Consider the following 19,018-nt stretch of genomic DNA (forward strand, 5'->3'; position numbering starts at 1 on the left):
CCTAATAGCAGTAAACACCCGTTGTATTTTCTCTGACTTTCGATAGAAGCCCACCACATTTATTTTCTTTGCGAACTCTTCTTTTATCGCAGATTTAGTCAGCTTTACACATAACTTGTCCCAGCTAAAATATGTAAGTTAAGTGTTATTCTGAAGTGTCCGAAATACAGACCTATTTTTAACGCGCCGGATGTTAAGCTGAGCTCCCTAAGCTGCCATACTTTCTTAACTCTCACATGGTCGCTACAATTCTATTTCATCTGCTTCCAACGCGATCGAGACATCCGGCGATCATCGATTGAAAGATCAACACAGAATTGTTTTGCCTCAACACCTTTCTCTTTAATATCTTTTGTGAGAGAATCTCCGGTTTTGATTATTTTAATTATATCCCCGTGTTTCTGTTACCTTATCCCATTAAATCAGAACAAAAGCCTCCAGAAAGTAGTTTCCGCGTTCTGGACCCATGGAGCGCTTTGTAAAATTTTAATTTGAAGTGTCTAAAATAGCACTCTAAACAATAACCCCTGAGAAACGGAAAACGCAGGAACAAATCTCGACGTGGTCGACTAATAAAAACTATTAAACTCAACTTCAATAAAGGGTCAGTCTGTTGACATGTGAATGGAAGGTCACAAATCTATTCAGTTCTTACGAACTCACGGACACCTTTTGCTGGCTCAGTTGGTTGGGCATCCGATAGCGAAATCGGAAGATAAGCGGTTCGAATCCTGCTCACATGGGGCTCAGCTTTCTTACCTTGCCCCGCGCCCGTAATTTTATTGTATTCAGTTGAACTACCAAACTTATAACCATGTTGGGTGATATGCCATCGTATAGAATTTCCCAGTATATATAAGGAGTACTTGAAATAGTTTCAACATTCGAACCGCTTGAAAGCAGAGGTCAGGTTTTAAACTAAATTTTCATTTGTAAGACGAAGGAAACATGAAGAAGTCTCTAGTCTGCTTGATGGTTGTTTTTTGCCTTAGTTTTCAACTTGCACTGTGTCAGTTAAGCGCCATCAAACCGCCGGGACGAAGTTTCATTCTGCGATCTTTCGCCCGTAAGGTAAGTTTACAAACTTTTAAGTACTAACATACTTTGACGCTAATTGGATTTTCTCTTGTTCAATGAATTCCTTCCGTGCCCATGAAATGTTAATTTTTGTGGCAAATCCTTCAGACCAGCTACTCCAAACAACATAAAGTATGCAAGGAATCGCTTCACTTCAACCCAAATTCCAAGGAGTAAAAGGTGAATTCTGGATTGGAGAACTTCAAGTCCATTCCTGACATATTTTTCCAGAATTTTCTCATTCCTCTAGAATCTGACCCTAATATATCATTTCCCGATTGTTTTGTTTTGTTTTGTTTTTGTTTTTGTTTTTTTTGTTTTTTCTGTTTTTTACTTTTTTCGGAGAGAGTAGAGGAAGATGGCATTTTTTTATGGTTGTCTGTTTCATTACCTATTCCTGAAAGATCGCACATTCAACGCATGGAATTGTTGTGCCAAAAGTAACACCTTAATTTCATCGTTTAGAATACTGTAGGAAATGACGAAAAGAGAGGCACAGATTCCATGAACAAAAATCAGAGGACCCCTGGAGAATATGAGGCGAGAACAGTCGACCGCCGAGGAAAAGCTCTGCACAATTATTACAACAGTGTTTCTAATGGAAGAAACCTCGCAAGAGATGCTGATGATGAGAACTAAATTCCACAAGTTAGGAAGATTGTAATCCACAGAGTACTTTCTTGAAACCGATAATAATTATTAATAATTATAGTTATTGCAGTAAAGACTGATTGAAAAGAGAAATAAAATGTTAAATTACAGTGAAATCACGGTCAGTTGGTTTTTACAACAGGGTCAGTTCAGTTCAACACTGATAAGCAGATAAGAATTGGTCAGCCTATCCCACGACTTCCATTGAATCTTCCAACAATCTTTGAAACTCTACAATTATTTTATGATTTAAAATTGTGTGCCTGTTTGGTTATAAGGGATGGGGGGGGGGGGGGGTTGGTTTCCTTCGATAGTGAAACGTAACAGCCTTGCTCGTCCCCCCTCCCTCAATGCAACAAAAATGTCTTTAAAAATGTCTTAAGTCTTCTACCAATCTTTGAAACTCTGCAGTTATTTGAAGATTTATAACTGTATGCCTGGCTGTTTATGGGAGGGGATGGGTTGGTTTCCGTCGATATTAAAACAGCCTTGATCACCCCCCCCCCACCTTAAATGTGACATAAATATCAGTGTGGGATGATTATGATCAGGTGATATTTTGTCTCTTAACTTACTACTATGTGTAGTGGAAAAAATAAAATAAAATGAAATAAAATGAATACGCAATATTTCGTCCCATATTACCACATTAACACCCAAGTCAGCAGACTGTAAATGTCACGTCTATGTCCACTAGTGGGCCTCATCTACTCTCTGGAAAATTATATTACTCTTCTGTAACTTTTTGATGAAATATTTAAGGAAGTACGACTAGACCTTGCTCCAGATTCAGTTCTACAATTAGACAAATAAGGAAATATTAAGGTCAATTCTCAAAGATTAATTTTATAAATGGTGAGTAGCAAACAATTATGAAGCCTGGATGGTAGATATGAATATACACTTTTTTTTCCTACCTGTAATTTTTAAGACTGTCGATCGAATTTACACAGGTTTAAATGCAGTGCCTAGTTTTGTAGAGAAAATTTACGGACGTAGAATTTTCGCAGCTTTTGTCACTTTCGCGCGGATTAATTGTTACATAACCGCTATTTCATACTTAAATCATTTGATTTATTTAGTTCCACTCTCTTTCGATCAATTTCGTTTGTCGATGTCTTATTGAGACGCAACAGCATTTGAAAGGAAAGAGGAAGGAAACAGGAACAGAAAATTATTTCAATTTAAAGGCAACGTGGGGAAATGAAACTCACCATGTTTCTTTTTCTCGATGAAAACTTCCGTCCGTATCTTACTGTGTTATATTGTTGACATGTTTGTATCAGTTTAACGTTTGTATATCTAATGTATGCGTGTGGATTTAAAGAGGATCGCATCTTAGAAGCTTTCAAACAGATTTACGAGTTCGTTGTGTGAAGATCTAGAAATGTGTTGTGGTCTAAAATTGTCCTTTAGCTGGTTAGTGTGTTGTTTTCTTGTAGTACTTCAGGTTCAGTTTATATGTGGGCAACTGACTCATAATTTTTTAAGTGGCCGCTCGATCGTCTCTGATTCAGCAGCATACAGCAAGGTATGATTGTTTCAAGGTTGTTTACTATTAGCGTTATAAAACTGTGAAATCATAAATAACTAGAAAAAGTCAATGGGTGGGGCTGCGTCCAGACCCTGTTATGCAAAGAAAGGAGTTCATGTTGAACTATGGCCTCGGCAAGCAGACAGAATTCTTGACTGTACTGAACATTTCGTCGATATTACGCATGTTTCGATAATGGTAACTATCTGTTTACAATGTGCTGTTACAAATAGTTTATCTATAGAGTTAGATGTGTTTGATTCGATTATTCTGATCTCCGTGAGCTTGACCTGCTAAAAAGTTATTTTTCTCTCAGTTATTTCTGGACTCTAAGGCTCTGGCGAAACTATATATTACAAACTGATAAATTTCAACCTGTGTATATTCTTAGTTGAGGGGAGAATCTTCAAATCCAGGCCTAACCGACCCTTTTCGCTGAGATTTTTTAGTCAAAAGCTAACCATATTGTATTCGAACAATTAGCAGGCTTGAAAGATCGTCAAGAAGTAATTGTTTCACTTGCTTTTTCGTGACTTGTTTTAGGAACCCTTAAAAGCCGCGGTAAAGGAATTGAAAGAATTGGCCGATGTTCCACTTGAAAAGAAAACAAGATCCAATGATGCGAACGCACTTTACAAGCTTTTCGACACCTTGAACACTCCGCGAAGAGCTGCAGTTCTTGAACGAAACTACAACACTGACTGAGCTGAGCCGTCACCGAGCAAAGTCGTACCTCGACAGTGAATTATAAAACTTTTCTTGTTGTATTTGTTAATATCATAGCCCAGAAAAATGTGACCCTTCTTTATTTTCAGGTTACTCTGGTAATAAAAAATATTATGCGAACGATTTTCATTCCTTGTGTCCAGGTAATCTCTTGATTAACATAATTTTAACATCTTCTAGCGCCCAGGATGACTGCTCTTATACCGTGAAATTATTTGAAAGAGCCACCATGGTAGCATGTTTTCAGTCGTAAAACTGAAATGTCCACTTAGAGACAAATGATTTTGTCGAGTAATTAGGAAAGAAAAACATGAAATTAATTACATTGGTGATATCAAAGCAAAAGAGGAGGGGAGAAAGATTCCATCGGATCACAAAAGACATTGCAACAGTGAAGAAAATGACTGAATTAACGCGAGGTATGAGTTCGATAATAAAATTATGAAGAGTGTACCGCTTACCATGGTCTCAAAGAGAATAAATGCCGGGCAGTTAGAAATTTTCATCAAAATACTACTGAAGGGAAAATCAAATGGTAGATCAGAAAATCAGATGTTAGTTCAGAAATGTCAAACGCTCAAACATGTCTAACTTTGAAGTTACTCGTCGAATTTGAAAAAAAATCCAAGGATGTATTAGCTAAGAACTACTTCGACTTGTACTTGAGAAGAAAAAGATATGCGGGAAAAAAAAAAAAAATGCCCCATGCTCCCGGGGGGGCTCGAACCCCCGACCTTCGCATTACTTCAGCACCCTCGGCGGATAACGCCAGTAACTGCATATAAGTACGACGCTCTAACCGACTGTGCTACGGGAGCTTGGGTTGGTGGGGAGGGTATAGTTTAAATACTTATTACAAACTCCCCTCTGCCGGAAACTCAAAACTTGGGCAGCCCTGGTACCTAACCTTGAGAAAATATGGCGGATGTGCTATTCTGAGTTGTGAACTTCTGAAAGCCATCCCAGAGAGAGACATCTAAATTTACAATGTCAGATTACTTCTACTTGTACGCTGGTTTAGGAAGCGCTGCTGTATCAGCTATATTCTATGGAGTGTACAAAAACAGGGAAGGTTCCATACGAAGCTTGCAGGTTTGTGCGTGTTCTGTTACTGTTAATAACTAAAACCGCTTTCGTTTGGGATTTTTCGACGTGCTTCAATGTAGATCATGAGAATAAATATCCTATTTGGCTGACACCCTGGACCCCATATCCAAAGGTCTTTTTTTAATCTTGGCTAGTGGGTAATTTTGTTGTGTTCTTGGGCAAAACACTTTACTCCGACAGTGTCTCTCTCCACTCAGGAGTGCAAATGGGTACCAGCAAACTGTCAGGGAAACTTGTTGAAACACAAGGGCATAACCAGCAATGCTTTTGAATGATTTGGTTTTTATTTAGAATGCAGTAGAGGTTGAAATTGGCTCACAACTGAGGAATGCGCTTTTGGCCTCTGACACCCGCTCAATACCTTATGGCGTTATCAGAGGAGAGACAAAGCCTCAGAAACCGAATGAAGTGATCAGAAGTTCTCGTGTTGCAGATGTTACTGGCGTCATGCAGCGCGTCAAAACACGAGAGCATAAGAGTGAGTGGAGTCGAACGACAAGGCTGTGGTAGGTAACAATATTAATGGTGATGATGATGATGATTATGATAAAACCGGTACTTGTAAAATTTTACTATTATGACATACTTAATATTTTGGTGCAACACAACTTCAAAAAACCCTTGTTGATGTATCGAGTTCTATTATAGTTGAATTAGTTTTGATTATCATAACATAAACTAAACACAAGTCTTTAACTTCATAAAAAGTCTATTGTTACTCCTCTCAAAGTATCGAGATATTGTGATAAAAGTTAGGGCTACAGAAAGGCAGAGTATTTTTGTCCATGTGTGCTTAATACAGGGAGCATGCTTAATTTGGGGTTCAAGTTATGTTACACACATTGATCCTTTTTGTATCCACTTGTAGGCATGACATAGAGAGAACTATCAGCTCAGCATCATCTTCAGTTCCATTCTGTCTGTTTGGTAATGGTGACAATGTTAAAGTCATGGAACCATTGTCGGCTGAACAACTTACCCTCAAAGTTATTCATGACAAGTTTGAACCAGTCAGTAGCTCAGTGGCAGAGTCCTTAGTACAGTGGGCCAGTGGTGATAAGACCAAAGGATTCCAGACAATTGAAGAGATGTTACCAGTTGGTACAACTCTCACTGGGATTGGAGAAATCACACTGACAGATGATGGTATCAAGATTGGACCCCCGAAGTCTGGTCTAACTTATTATCTATCACAACTCACACTAGATGCAATCATGAGACAGCTGCAGTCAGGAAAGAAGGTGTGGAAAATCTTGAGTGCCATCTTTGCTTTTGGAAGTGGCATACTGTTCCTGGTGTCGCTGGTTCTTTATTTCAAGAGACGGCGTGATAGGGAAGTGGAACTGGACTTAATTAGGAGAATGAGAGAGGAAGTGAATGTTTTGGGTGAGGGGGAAGTATTAGATCAGCAAGAGGCCTGTGTTATTTGCATGGACAGACAGCGTAATGTTGTTATTTTAGACTGTGGCCACATCTGTTGTTGCATAGACTGTGCTCAGCGGGTCAACAACTGCCCAGTGTGTCGTCGTGTTATTGCAAGGTTGATTCCTACATACAATAGTTGAAACTGAAAGTTCTTACCTCTACCAAATCAATGTAATGTCAAAGTAAGAACCACTGCGTAGTGTTTATTCACTGCCTTCTTAAGACTCTGAAACTCAACATAATTTGTTTAAACCTACATGTAGGTTTAATGATTTCACATTCTGCTAAAATGTCCAACACTAGCCTTAAAATGACTTTTAATGGCTTCATGTACAGAAAAATTGGGGAAACAGTTTTAATGGAAAGCTTGCAGAGATGAGGAGAATCTGTATGTAGCATTTGCATTGCATGAAGTACATGTTATTGTTGTCAGTCAATTTTTTTCTTAGTTTAATTTTTTTTAACCAGTTTAATTTTGATTTCCATTTTTCTTTCATTTGATGTGACATTCTGAAACAAGGAAAATTAAGAAACAAACTGGTTTGAAAAATCTTAGACCAAGAAAAAATTTAAACCACTAAGTATGCTAGTAACGTCTAGAAAGTTAGGAGTAAATTCATAGAACAAAATGAGTAATGTGGTTTAGTTTTTAATACTTGCATTTGTAACAGTGATTTAGATGTGACAGAAATGAGAGTTTTGACAGTATCATGATCACATTCTTTTTATTTCCTTTCTTTTTGCCATGGTTCATGGTGATAGTATTGCTCTTCTGTTTATTTCTTACAGTCACTTGGAGTCAAGTTTATTTCATACTAATAAAAAGAACAAACTTATTGATTTTAGAAATATGTCCTTTCAGCTGGTTTGAGACAAGACTAGTCTTATTTTCTCCCATAGAAATAATCCTAACACAGACACTCTGATATGAAGAACTAGGCAAGTTTTAATTAATTGTGTTTGTCTGCTAACAGAGGAGATTCATACCAAGATTTTAGGGCTCTTTTCCGTCAAGTGTTGTACAACAACTAAGACAATATTATAATATTAATCTCAAGTATTCTTATAGTTCAGCATCTTAAAAAATCTAAGGGTGCGGTGCATATTTCTTGGTGCCAGATAGATTAAAATCGGAAACTCGGATACCCCAACGTACGCACTAAGTAGCACTTCCGTTTGTAGCCCGCTCATCACTGATTCACCGGAGCTAGACACTTAATGTCATCTACATGACATAAATGTAATGGTCAGCGGTTGAAGTAAATTAATGTTTATCGTAGGCGATAAGCACGATAGGCACGCTAAATATTCTGAACATAGCACGAATATGTGTCGAAAAAAATCTTTATGAGATGTAGTGGATTTTCAGGAAAACTGAAGTGCAGTTTGCTCTTTGTGAGGCCGCCCCAAATGGTGCGAAAATATGCCGAAGACGTACGATGTTCGCGTGACAACTCTCGATGCAGAGTTGGAGTTTTCTGTCGAGGTTGATATATTGACAACATTTTGAAGTTTACATGAGATCTATTAACTCTCTTCATTCTCTGTTACAACTGTTCCTTGGTGAATATATGCAGTTTTTACTATATTCTTTGTAGAGAAACTGCACGGGAAAGGATCTGTTTGATCTTGTTGTGCGAACATTAGGCGTGCGAGAAACGTGGTATTTCGGTTTGCAGTTTGTAGACAAAAAAGACATCGTTACGTGGTTAAAATTCAACAAGAAGGTAAGTGTGAATTAAAGTAAACAATTGTTGGCCTAAAGGCGATTTACGTGATCGAATTTGAATAGATTTCACCTAACTCTCAGTCGCAGTTCATCAGCATTTTCCCTGGCGTGCACACAGAAATAGCGAGTAACTTAAAAGTTAATGTTTATCTTCCATCGACTGCTCATCAACTTATATAAACTTCCCACGTTCAATTAGTACAGATCTGAGGGGTTGAGTCATACCCTGTGTCTCTAAGACTATCATTTTTTTTCATAATCGTGTAACATGATATTCACACGTTCTTACTCCCTTCTTTCGATGCAGTTCATTAAGTACTGAAAATCATCGTGAGGGTCGTTGCACCCAATTACATGTAATTTGACAAAGAAGTGACTGCTTTCAAAATAGTGGTTCGTCGCTCGACCTCTTCCATGCCATATCATACCATATAAAGAGCCATATTTAAGGCCCTTTACGAAAGGAGTTTATATCTTAAGAACGATCTTAAGAGACAGAGCTTCGGCTTAAACGAAGACAAAGTGATTCCATATACACTGCAGGTGGCTAACACTTATGTTTATTTTTTTACTGTGTTTATCTTGTTCGAACGAGCACTTTCCACTCATGCCGCTCCCTGAATTGAACAAAGTAGCATAACGTGTGCCAACCGCTATTCTGAAAACCATTTATTTTAGCAGAACTCAACTGACTAAATAGAATCATTTAAAGAGAATTAGAATTATGCAATGAAGTCTTGTATGTGTTTAAAAGCATTTACAGTAGAATTGTACATTTTAATTAATTTTCATACATATGGTTTTGCCTTTAGCAGGAAATTATTTCCTCTTCTGACGTGAATATTTTGAAAGTAATTGTCTCTCGTTAAAATGTCAGTCAAAAATCTATTAAAACATTTGTACATCAATGTGGTATTCAGCTCAACTTAGACAGTTTGCTATTGATTAAAGCACTTCAAGCTCTATTGAAAGTTGTTCCATTATTCTCACAGTTCTAATTTGATTTTTGAATGAATGCAGCATGACAGCTTTTATGACTTCATTTTAAAAAAAGAAGTCTGTCAAGATTTCATCCCTCACAAAACATCTTGTTCTACATGAATTCCAAGTCATAAGCAAATAATGTCACTTGCTCTTTGAAGCCAGCTCTCATGGCTTTAATCCGGTATGGACAAACACTTGATAAGAAGTCTTTGAAAAACATAAGATGTGTGATATGAACTAACTTGGATGATACATTAGTGGCAGATGTTTTTTTTCACCAGACATGAAATTCAAAATGATTTAAAACCAAGAAGAAAAGGAATTTTTCATTGGCAGTTGTACAGTTACAGTTCTTTTAAATTTCTTATTCTTCTCAAAAGGTTTTAGATCAAGATATTCCAGTGGTCAAGGATGAACCAGTCAGCCTTAATTTCCACATTAAGTTCTTCCCTGAGGATGTGGCAGAAGAACTGATGCAAGAAATAACCCAGCACTTGTTTTTCTTACAAGTGAAGGATGCCATTCTAAATATGGATATTTTCTGTCCTCCAGAGGCTTCTGTTCTCCTTGCTTCATATGCAGTACAGGCTAAGGTATTACTGTACCTGCATCTACATATAGAGATTTTACTGTGGGATTGTGGCATTTAGATTTCCTCAACCACTATTTGTAATCTATTTTGAAAATACATAAATGTAAAGATATAAAAGAAAAAAAATCTGTTGAATTTCCATAATTATATGGACACTGACTGTGACTTATGTTGTCATGGGTGTGAGTAGCTTACTGTTTATAATGTTGACATGGTAGTTAATATACCTTTTCCACAACCATATTAGGTTAATTAGGATAATTAGGTTGATTATTGAATACACAACCACATCAGCTCCGCTGTAATTTTTATCGTCGGTGTTTAAATAAATGTTGTTGTTGTTCTTCTAGTATGGAGATTATGACAAAGAGTTTCACACACCAGGATTTCTGGCAAAAGATTTACTGTTACCACAGAGGGTTGGTACAAATCTGTCTCTTTCCAGCATGTGGGGGGGGGGGGGGGGGAGATTTGGCCACATGGTCAGAACTATGGACATATAATTTGGATTTCCAGTCTTAAGAAGAATTATACTCTGCAATTAAAACTACTGTAATTGTGCACCCAACTTGCACATAACCACTCCTGTAGATAATTTGACTTTGAAATTAAGTAATATACTCTTAAGTGTTTAGTTTTTGTTAAACATTGGCTTTTGTAAGGATTTTGGATCATGAGACCTACTTTTTGATTGTTGAATTCTGTGTGTGTAGAAATAGCATTGAACAGTACCTGCCTAAGAACCAGTGATGATCGAAGGTTAGTAGTAAAATAGTATAATTATATTCTAGGTGATATCTTGTTCATAGTTTTCTTCTCTTGTACTTCAGGTTATTGACCAATATCAGATGACCTCAGACATGTGGGAAGAGAGAATCACCTCATGGTATGCTGAACACAAGGGAATGAGAAGGTATTCTAATCTCGTCTCAGAGTCAGGAGACTCTGAGATTAGCTTTGGCAAGTTTTCTTAGATGAATCTCACTCATTCACTCACTCATACTTACCCAGTCAATCCAAGTGCAGAAAAGAAAAATTATTGCTTTGCAAGACAAAAAAATCATCAAAGGTTGCCAGTGAAACCTGACATTGGGAGCTCATTAAAGAGGAATGCTTACTGAGGTTGTGGAGAGAAAAATATGTTTGTTTTGTTGAAATGGACTAACTTGGGATTCACCTGTGAAGGTGGGGGGGGGGGGAGTAATGAAAATAGTAATTGGGAATAATGGAAGTATATTGTAATGTTAGGTGGATGACATAACCTTTCTCATTTTTAATTTATTTGATTAGAGATGAAGCTGAGATGGAATACCTAAAGATTGCACAAGATCTTGAGATGTATGGTGTAAGCTATTTTGAAATCAAGGTACAGAGGTCTGCAGATGTAGTTAGAAATCAATTTTTTAGGTAATGATATTAAAGGATCGAGGATTATGAACTTTAAATTGATGCAATATTTGTGTGATTCTTTGAGTAGTGAGTGAAATAAGCAAATGATAAGACAGTGGAGATGAATCTCTTTTGGCTTCATTGTATTGTATGTCTCTTGTGCATATTCCAGCTTCTTTTGACTTCTGTTGCAATTCTCAATTGATAGCTTAGTTATGATCCAGGAGGATGGTCCGGTTTAAATGATGGATTATTGTGCTGGAAACTGAATTTGTTTCACAATCTGCCTGTGTTAGTGCATTGTGTTCTTGGGTAGAACTCCTTACTCTCACAGTCTGTCTCTACACCTAGGAGTATCACTGGGCTCCAATCAATTGCCAGGAAAATTTGATTAAATGTTGAGAGAAAACCTACTGTGAAGCAGAATCATACCCATGGAGGACCCCCCTGCAGGACCTTCCTGTAGGATAAGCGAGTCAACTTGTGTCCAGATGATACTTTTTTCACAGATTTAGAGTTTGAATTGAAATTTGACACAGCTTTTTTTCTCTTTCATCGCAGAACAGAAAAGGAACTGAACTGTGGCTTGGTATTGATGCACACGGCCTCAACATTTATGAAAAAGAAAATAAGCTCAATCCTAAAATTTCTTTTCCATGGAATGAGACAAAGAATATCTCCTTTCACGATAAAAGGGTAGGTCCCTCTTACCTGTGGTTATCATAATGAATATGTGAAGGTGTAGTCTGATCGTCCGGGTGAGTGTAGTCCTGAGAAGGACTGTTGTCGGTGGCAGTGACTGACGTTTCGACAACCTGTGCGGAAGTGAATATGAGCAATAACCACAGCATCCACTTAATACAAAATCCTGGATTTAATGAAATTTTGCATATTGGATCCCTGGATATCCACAGAGAACCTTACGAATTAATTGCCAATATCTCCACTGTTTATCTTTCTCTACCCTCCACCACAGGCATAGAAATTTAAGAGTAGCCATTGGTTAGGACCAGAAATATCACTTAACGAATTTCTCTGAAATTACCCGAAGAAACCTTGCTATTCTGAACAAAGAGATTTTAATAGAGCTTAAAAATGCATGGGTTCTTTTTTGTTCAGTTTCAGATCAAACCAGCTGATAAATCTTCGCCAGATTTTATATTCCATGCGGCAAAACTAAGAGTTAACAGAGTGGTATGTTCTAGCGTGAATTACCTTCAAACTGTATTACCTTAACAAAATTGTAAAAAAAATTATTGTGATTCCCCTGAATGCAGATTCTTGACTTGTGTGTGGGTAACCATGAACTTTTCACGCGAAGGAGAAAGCCTGATACGATGGAGATACAACAGATGAGGTCACTGGCCAAAGAAGAGAAAATGAGAAGACAGGTTGGTTTGAAAACTACAAAGTCTTGGTGGGACATGTATTTTATAAAATTGTCGTCAACCTTAATTCTGTCACGGAGGGACACTTTCCCTTCTCCCCTTCTCCCCTAATCCACCCTTCCCCACCCCTCTGAGTCCTCCCTATCAGGGTGCAAAACTAAGCACAGGAACATATTTATCCCCAAACTGCCAGGCACAGCTTGCCTGTTTTTTTTTTTTTTTTCAGCGAGTCAACCTGTTAGTTAAATGATTGTAGAAAAGAAAATATTGAGCTTCCTTTCTTTTGTGGAATTCTTGTCTGGTATTGATAGATAGAGAGAGACAAGCTTATGAAAGAACAGCAAGCACGTGAAGAAATGGCGCAACAGAAGGAAGATTTGGAGAGGAGATTAAATGAATTTCAAGATGAAGCAAATAGATCTAAAGAGGCTCTGGTAAATATTTAATTACAAAGAAAATCTCACAGCTAAGATCAACCCACCTCCAAACCAAAGTGTCGAAGGATTTTAAATCCTGCGACCGATATAGACCCCTCTGTGAAATGATGAACGGGAGTCACCAAAATGACTCCTCGGGAAAACTTACCCACCCGTACAATAGTCGCGTTTGGCATTAGTGTTGCTTCTGATTGGTTGAAAGGTTGGCGCACGTTTTCTAGACCAATCACAGAGCGAAGTGAAGCAAAGCCAATGAAATCGTGGATTATTTTTAACAATCCATTGGAAATTACTCTGTTTAAGAATTGGTGGTCGTCAGTTGTTCAAGTTAACCGACTTTTTTTGGATTTGCAGCTTAGGGAACTTCTTTGTGTGCTAGGGTGTATGCTGAGCCCATAAAGGGCAAGCGTTTTGCATGTAAATACTGTTGGTAACAGCAAATGTCAGAAGCATCCTGTTTAGATAAAGCAATAAGAACGGCTAATTTACCAGATTTTTAATTTTTTTTTCAGATCAAGGCTGAGGAAATGGGGGAATTATTAGCAGAGAAAGCTAGAGTCGCTGAAGAAGAAGCGGCGCTACTCGGCAAAAAAGCTTCTGATGCTGAAGAAGAAATAAAAAGACTCAGATTGTGCGTTAGTAAGGTACAGTGTACGCGGAAGGCTCATCCTTTTCACTTATATGGGGAAAAAAACAAACACTATGGAGTTTCCCGATTTTTCAGTTTCCGACCATCCCAGACAATTTGAAGGTAGTGAAATCCCGATTGTCTTTGGATGTTTCCAACAAATAGGAACCACAACCTTAACCCTGAGATATTTTTACCTTACAGTCAGGAGATGAGCGAATTGCGAGTGAAAGAAGAGCACGTGAAGTCGCTGAAGAAAGATTAAGACGAGTCATGAAAGAAGCTGAAGCCAGGTCAGACTCCAGTGGTGTGATAAACTAATTTTTTCCTGATAGAGCAATTTTCAATTCGGTGTTAAGGGTCACTGGATGAGATTTAAGCACTTTTAAGAGCACCAAAGGAGTCCATCTGTCTCCATCTTGGTAAATATCCGTGCTATTTGAAACAACTGATCAAGCTAAGATCTACTGCTTACTCCCTAAGGGGCGCCAATATTTTATCACTTCCTAAGCCGTTTACAACCGCAGATGGTCTAAATTCTTTTAGCTATTCATCTGTTAACTACTGGAACTCCCTCCCTGACCACTTTAGAAAGACTGTAGACTATAGTGAATTTAAGCGCAAACTGTTAGTGCATGGTTTCTGTTAATATTACATTAATATTACATTATATTATTATATTGATGATTATTATATTATTATATTATTAATTATGAATTATTTTTTATCTTTTTAACCTTGTTCTTGCTCTACCTTTTAAAATTAGTAATTAGGATCGGAGATACTAGCTTGTAAGCTACACTGAAATCCGAGGATAAATAAAGCTTATGTATGTATGTATGTATGTATGTATGTATGTAATGTTTGTAATGTTTGTAATGTATGTAATGTATGTATGTATGTATGTATGTAAGTATGTATGTATGTATGTATGTATGTATGTAAGTATGTATGTATGTATGTATGTATGTATGTAAGTATGTATGTATGTATGTATGTATGTCCAGAGCCGTGTTATCGTGTCCTCGTAAGTCATGTTGTCGTTTTGCTTTCTCTTAGAGCGAGGGAAAATCTTATGCTGAGAGAAGATTTAATGAAGTGCAGACAAGCTGAGAGGCTAGCGAAACAAAAGTTGATGGAAATGACTTCATCCCCTGACTTTTTTTCTGTAAGTGGAAATAAGCTTGAGGTGTTCGGATGCATTCACGATTCGGTTTTCCCTCCCTTAACACGTAAGCCCTGAAGGTTAACAGCACCTTCATATTTCTTCTTACATTATCACCCCCCCGAATCATATATTAAGGTCACGAGAGTAGACGAAATGATCACCAACTAAAGATATTCTCCTTGCGGCCAGCACCTAAGGAAATGTATGAAGGAAAGTGTGCAGAACATGCGTACTGATGTTAGGGTATATAGCGTTAGGGTTAGGGTTAGGGTATATAGCGTTAGGGTTTGGGGTTAGGGTATATAGCGTTAGGGTTTTTAGGGTTAGGGTATATAGCGTTAGGGTTTTAGGGTTAGGGTATATAGCGTTGCGGAATTTTTAGTTTCAAGGTGCGTTAGGGATTAGCTTGATCGTGATAGTACCTAGATCGAGTCTCGGGTGGGTCTTGGTTTTTTTTTTTTTTTTCGTGGGAAAAAACACTGATTATCACCCTGCCACTCTTCTTCCTGGACTCCTGAAAAATGGTTACCAACAAACTGATATAGAAACCTGGTGAATTGCTTGGAGATTGATAAGCGTCCCATCCAGAGTGAGTAGCAATAACCCAGTCACCTGTTGGTGACGAAGCCGGGTTGTTAGGCTCTAAGACACGTCTTAGTTCTTTAAAGCGACTCTTTTTTACTTCTGAAAGGTAGAGCTTTATTTTGCTGCCAACGCTGACAGCGTAGTTTCCTCTACTTGCGCAAATTTTATTTTTAGTTAGTAAAAATCAACGTCATATTTTCCAGAGGTACGGTGATCCTAGGGAAATAATCGCTGATATTGACCGCAGTGTTGAGCAGTTAACAGATGGCGAAGTTTCTCAGCTTTCACGAGATTACGAGAGAGAAAGGTAGTCGTACATTTTGTAATTTCCACAAATGAGAGGTATTTTTTCATAGACCAGTACTAGCGAATATTGAATTTAAAGGTGTATCACAGACGTTCTTAGACACAACTCTGACGAATCAGTGCTACGACCACTATGAGGAGTACATAATTTTACAGCTATATACGATGATTGGTATGAAAGAATTTCCCAACTTTTGGTGAATATGTTGTGATCGTCTCGTACTCAAGTCCTAAGAGTTGCATTCTTAAATCTTACGTAATTACTGTAGTTACAAATGTTTAAATGATCAAAAACTAAAAGTAGTTTGAGAAGATATTTCTCGAAAGCAGTATTCATTCAGCTGTTAATTGCTGCATTTAAACAATTATTATATAGTCATTACGGTGAAATTCCTCTTTTTTATATCAGAAACAGAAATATACAGCAGCAGTTAAGAGATCTCAAATCCCAAATGGAGGTAGAGTGGTTTTTACTTACATTCAGTCAACTGAATAACCTAATCTGCATTCACACTTTCTAGTAAGATTGTTGTCAATAGAAATGACTGACTGACCTTGGCTGTCAAAAACGGTACTTGCGAGTCTTACTGCGGCTTCACAGTTTGTCCGTAAACGTTTTGAATAGTTTTTGTGAGCTAATCCAGCGCAGTTGGACACCTGAGGCTGAAAGCAAAAACGCGCAATCTCCCCGCTTGTGTGAACGGCACACCTCTGCTTAACTCGCTCACAGTTTCTTACCTGAGATAATGCCAAGTAGACTATCTGGGATTTTATTTGCGAGTTTTAAACATATCTTTCACAGGGACTAAAGATAGATGACAGACAAACACGCTGGGATTACATTCACGATGAAAACATGAGACGTGGGGAAGATAAATATTCTACCTTACAGAAGGTATTGTCAGCGTCTGAGCGCTTTTCGATTGAGTTTCAAAAAGAAGAAAACCTATGTAAACCGCTATGGCCAATCAGAAAAGAGAAAAATATTTCTATATCTCAAGGAGCCAATGAGAACTCAAAGTAAAGTAATGCTAAGTGACTTGAGCGCGGGAAAGCACAAGTGACCAAGTCACCATTGATTTGCGTTTTGATCCTGATTGGTTGAGTTCGTCGTGTGAGTTTTTTGGACCAATCACAGCCAGGTAAAGCTAAACTAAAACAGTTGATTTTTGCTCTGCAGTGAAGAAATGTTGCGACCGTGCGGACTTAAAGGAGTCCAGTCAGTCATTTCTTCATTTTATAACCTGGCTAATTCTAACCCCTTCATATGGCTCTACTTTTGCATCAGTAACTGAATATTACTTTTTGTGTTTATATGGGTTTATGCTACAGATGGGTTATTATTGATTAAATTTTTACTTGTATAACTGGCCACGTTCCTTAGAGAATTTAAAACACGTTTGAGTGTTAACAATAAAATTACTTCAAATAGGTTGCCCTTTTTATCATTTTATGCGGTTCGATAGGAGAACTCTGTCCATTGAAGCCCCCCTTTTAACTTCAATTCATTGGGTGATTTCTTCTGCAAGTTATCATTATATTGCCTTTGTGTTGTTGTTTTACTCTAAAATCCTTGTCTTTTTCCTCTTTCTTTTTTCTTGTGTTTTCCAGATTCAAACAGGAACGTCTACGGCAAGAATTCAATTTTTTGAAGAGTTATGATAGAGTATCTTTGGAGGCTATTTAATTCCGGCATTATGCGTTACTGATATATTTAATGCAGATTGTACAAGTTCACTCATCATTCTCCACGGTGATCGAGGCCCGTAAATATGTAAAAGGATATCTGTTTATTTTAGTGAAATCTAGCGCTCTTGGTTGGTAATTTCGTGCGCGGCGTCCTGTAAGATGAAATCTGTGTAAAATCTGTAACACTGTGGAATTCAAGAGACAGTGTCACAAATGTTTGCATTAGGTCAGAAAATATGTGTAAAATTGCACAGGTCTTTCAAAGAAACAATCAAATGGAGATAGAACTACTTGAAGTTGCAGACAAGTCATTCTACTTTGAGAAAAAATGCTCAAATTTTTGTTAGGAAGTATACAATAGAGCTAAATACGTATGGGTTATAATGGGCGTGGAAGAGGATAGCTGCCTCAATTCTAGTATTTTAGTATTTTATATGAGTTGTAACTACTGACTACCGGGAGTATTAATTTGTAATACTTACTTAAACTTAGAAGGACCTAAACAACAACATCTCTTGAGTATCTTTCAAGAAAGTACAGCAGCCATTTAAGTAAAAGTTTGCGACATTGATTAATTTATTTGAAATGGTTATTAAAGACTTCGGACGGCTGTGTTATCTCAGTTTCCCTATCAACTTTCAGCAGGGCATATTTATTGCTTTCTAATTTCACATCTCGCTTAAAAACCAAGTCACAGTCTCTCCTTGGAGCATAAGCGGATTTAGGGTAAATGGGATCAATGTCAAGCACTAAGCAGGACGCTGTTAGACATTTGCATTGTTTATCTTTGCTGAAGGAGGCAATAGTAGTAGCCGGCGAAACGTCCAGCAAGTAGAACAATACAGTTTTGGCCACTGTCAACTTTTTAATTCTCTTTACCAAACATTTTTAACATGCTTGGCTATACACCGAATATTTTCGGATCAATATCATCCTAATGCATTAGCTGTATGTATCTAGGTGATTATTTACGTGAATATTTATAGTAGTACTAATAGCAGGTTTGGGTCGGTGAAAAGCCAACTTTTTTCCAAAAAGCGGGAGGAGAGTGGGAGAAGCCTTGTCCCAGATTTCCATGATTGCACGTGATCGCCCTTTTAGCTTGCACTGACAACATTCTCTCTTAAACAAATAAAAATATGGAAGTCGTGATATTGTTATTTTCTCGTCGATACACTCTTTCGTCCAGGAAGTCTAACTTTTTTTCTTGTTAAGAAAACTGAACCTTATTTTCGTCTTTACTTACCATTCTTGACGAGCACCAGGAACCACAACAGGGTTGCGCAGGGGTTCCCATCCCATCCCGCCCGAAATCATGTCGGGATCATACCCAGTATCGCGCTGGGGTACAGCCGGTACTGTGCTGGCATCCCCTTCCCGTCAACTCCGTGCAAGCATTTGGTGCGCCTTCTCATTTGCCCGCACAACTGCGTAGGCAGAATTTTGAGTCAAGACCTTGCCCTCTTTAACCTATTCAGTATGCGTATTTGAGAGGGTGAGTACCAAGATACAGCAATTTTTTCCATGTGAACACTTGAGCCAGTGATAGTGAAGGAGCTTGAAAATTTTCATGTTTATTTCGTCGTCCTTGATCGTAGTTGGG

General features: G+C 37.8%; 2 protein-coding genes, 1 long non-coding RNA gene and 1 other non-coding gene across 6 annotated transcripts; 3 read left to right on the forward strand and 1 right to left on the reverse strand.

The window, feature by feature from the left end:
• Positions 1-651: 651 nt before the first annotated feature.
• Positions 652-4,108, forward strand: LOC148717215 (uncharacterized). Its single transcript, XR_015994360.1, has 3 exons — positions 652-1,071; positions 1,543-3,259; positions 3,806-4,108. It is a non-coding gene; the product is annotated as an uncharacterized LOC148717215 (long non-coding RNA).
• A 586-nt stretch (positions 4,109-4,694) lies between these two features.
• On the reverse strand, positions 4,695-4,806 carry Trnai-uau (transfer RNA isoleucine (anticodon UAU)). The gene is made up of 2 exons: positions 4,769-4,806; positions 4,695-4,730 (listed from the first exon to the last, which is right to left on the reverse strand). It is a non-coding gene; the product is annotated as a tRNA-Ile (tRNA).
• A 74-nt stretch (positions 4,807-4,880) lies between these two features.
• On the forward strand, positions 4,881-7,369 carry LOC111336954 (mitochondrial ubiquitin ligase activator of NFKB 1). Its single transcript, XM_022943143.2, has 3 exons — positions 4,881-5,080; positions 5,387-5,601; positions 5,964-7,369. Exons 1-3 carry the CDS (start codon positions 4,976-4,978, stop codon positions 6,658-6,660), a joined length of 1,017 nt encoding a protein of 338 aa, XP_022798878.1. The 5' UTR covers positions 4,881-4,975; the 3' UTR covers positions 6,661-7,369.
• A 395-nt stretch (positions 7,370-7,764) lies between these two features.
• Positions 7,765-18,567, forward strand: LOC111336946 (merlin). Of its 3 annotated transcripts, XM_022943132.2 has the most exons (17): positions 7,765-8,006; positions 8,119-8,247; positions 9,614-9,826; positions 10,176-10,244; positions 10,656-10,738; positions 11,116-11,191; positions 11,776-11,910; positions 12,334-12,408; positions 12,492-12,605; positions 12,914-13,036; positions 13,552-13,683; positions 13,872-13,960; positions 14,727-14,835; positions 15,624-15,727; positions 16,136-16,184; positions 16,529-16,621; positions 17,338-18,567. In XM_022943132.2, the coding sequence occupies exons 1-17, from the start codon at positions 7,944-7,946 to the stop codon at positions 17,386-17,388; spliced, it is 1,707 nt and encodes a 568-aa protein (XP_022798867.1). In that variant the 5' UTR covers positions 7,765-7,943; the 3' UTR covers positions 17,389-18,567. The 3 variants fall into 3 exon arrangements, with proteins under 3 accessions (XP_022798867.1, XP_022798868.1, XP_088598265.1); XM_022943133.2 differs by lacking the exon at positions 16,529-16,621; XM_088742139.1 differs by lacking the exon at positions 10,176-10,244 and having other exon boundaries at positions 7,784-8,006.
• Positions 18,568-19,018: the final 451 nt, after the last annotated feature.

The sequence above is a fragment of the Stylophora pistillata genome, chromosome 13 (genome assembly GCF_964205215.1).
Source record: "Stylophora pistillata chromosome 13, jaStyPist1.2, whole genome shotgun sequence".
NCBI classification, from domain to species: Eukaryota; Metazoa; Cnidaria; class Anthozoa; order Scleractinia; family Pocilloporidae; genus Stylophora; species Stylophora pistillata.

Excerpts from the sequence above, each read along its gene's own strand:
- LOC111336954 (XM_022943143.2), top strand. The coding sequence starts at position 4,976 with ATGTCAGATTACTTCTACTTGTACGCTGGTTTAGGAAGCGCTGCTGTA. Across the intron at positions 5,081-5,386 it reads GTTCCATACGAAGCTTGCAG|AATGCAGTAGAGGTTGAAAT; the intron begins GTTTGTGCGTGT and ends GTTTTTATTTAG. Across the intron at positions 5,602-5,963 it reads AGTCGAACGACAAGGCTGTG|GCATGACATAGAGAGAACTA; the intron begins GTAGGTAACAAT and ends ATCCACTTGTAG.
- LOC111336946 (XM_022943132.2), top strand. The coding sequence starts at position 7,944 with ATGCCGAAGACGTACGATGTTCGCGTGACAACTCTCGATGCAGAGTTG. Across the intron at positions 9,827-10,175 it reads CATATGCAGTACAGGCTAAG|TATGGAGATTATGACAAAGA; the intron begins GTATTACTGTAC and ends TTGTTCTTCTAG. Across the intron at positions 12,409-12,491 it reads AACTAAGAGTTAACAGAGTG|ATTCTTGACTTGTGTGTGGG; the intron begins GTATGTTCTAGC and ends CCCTGAATGCAG.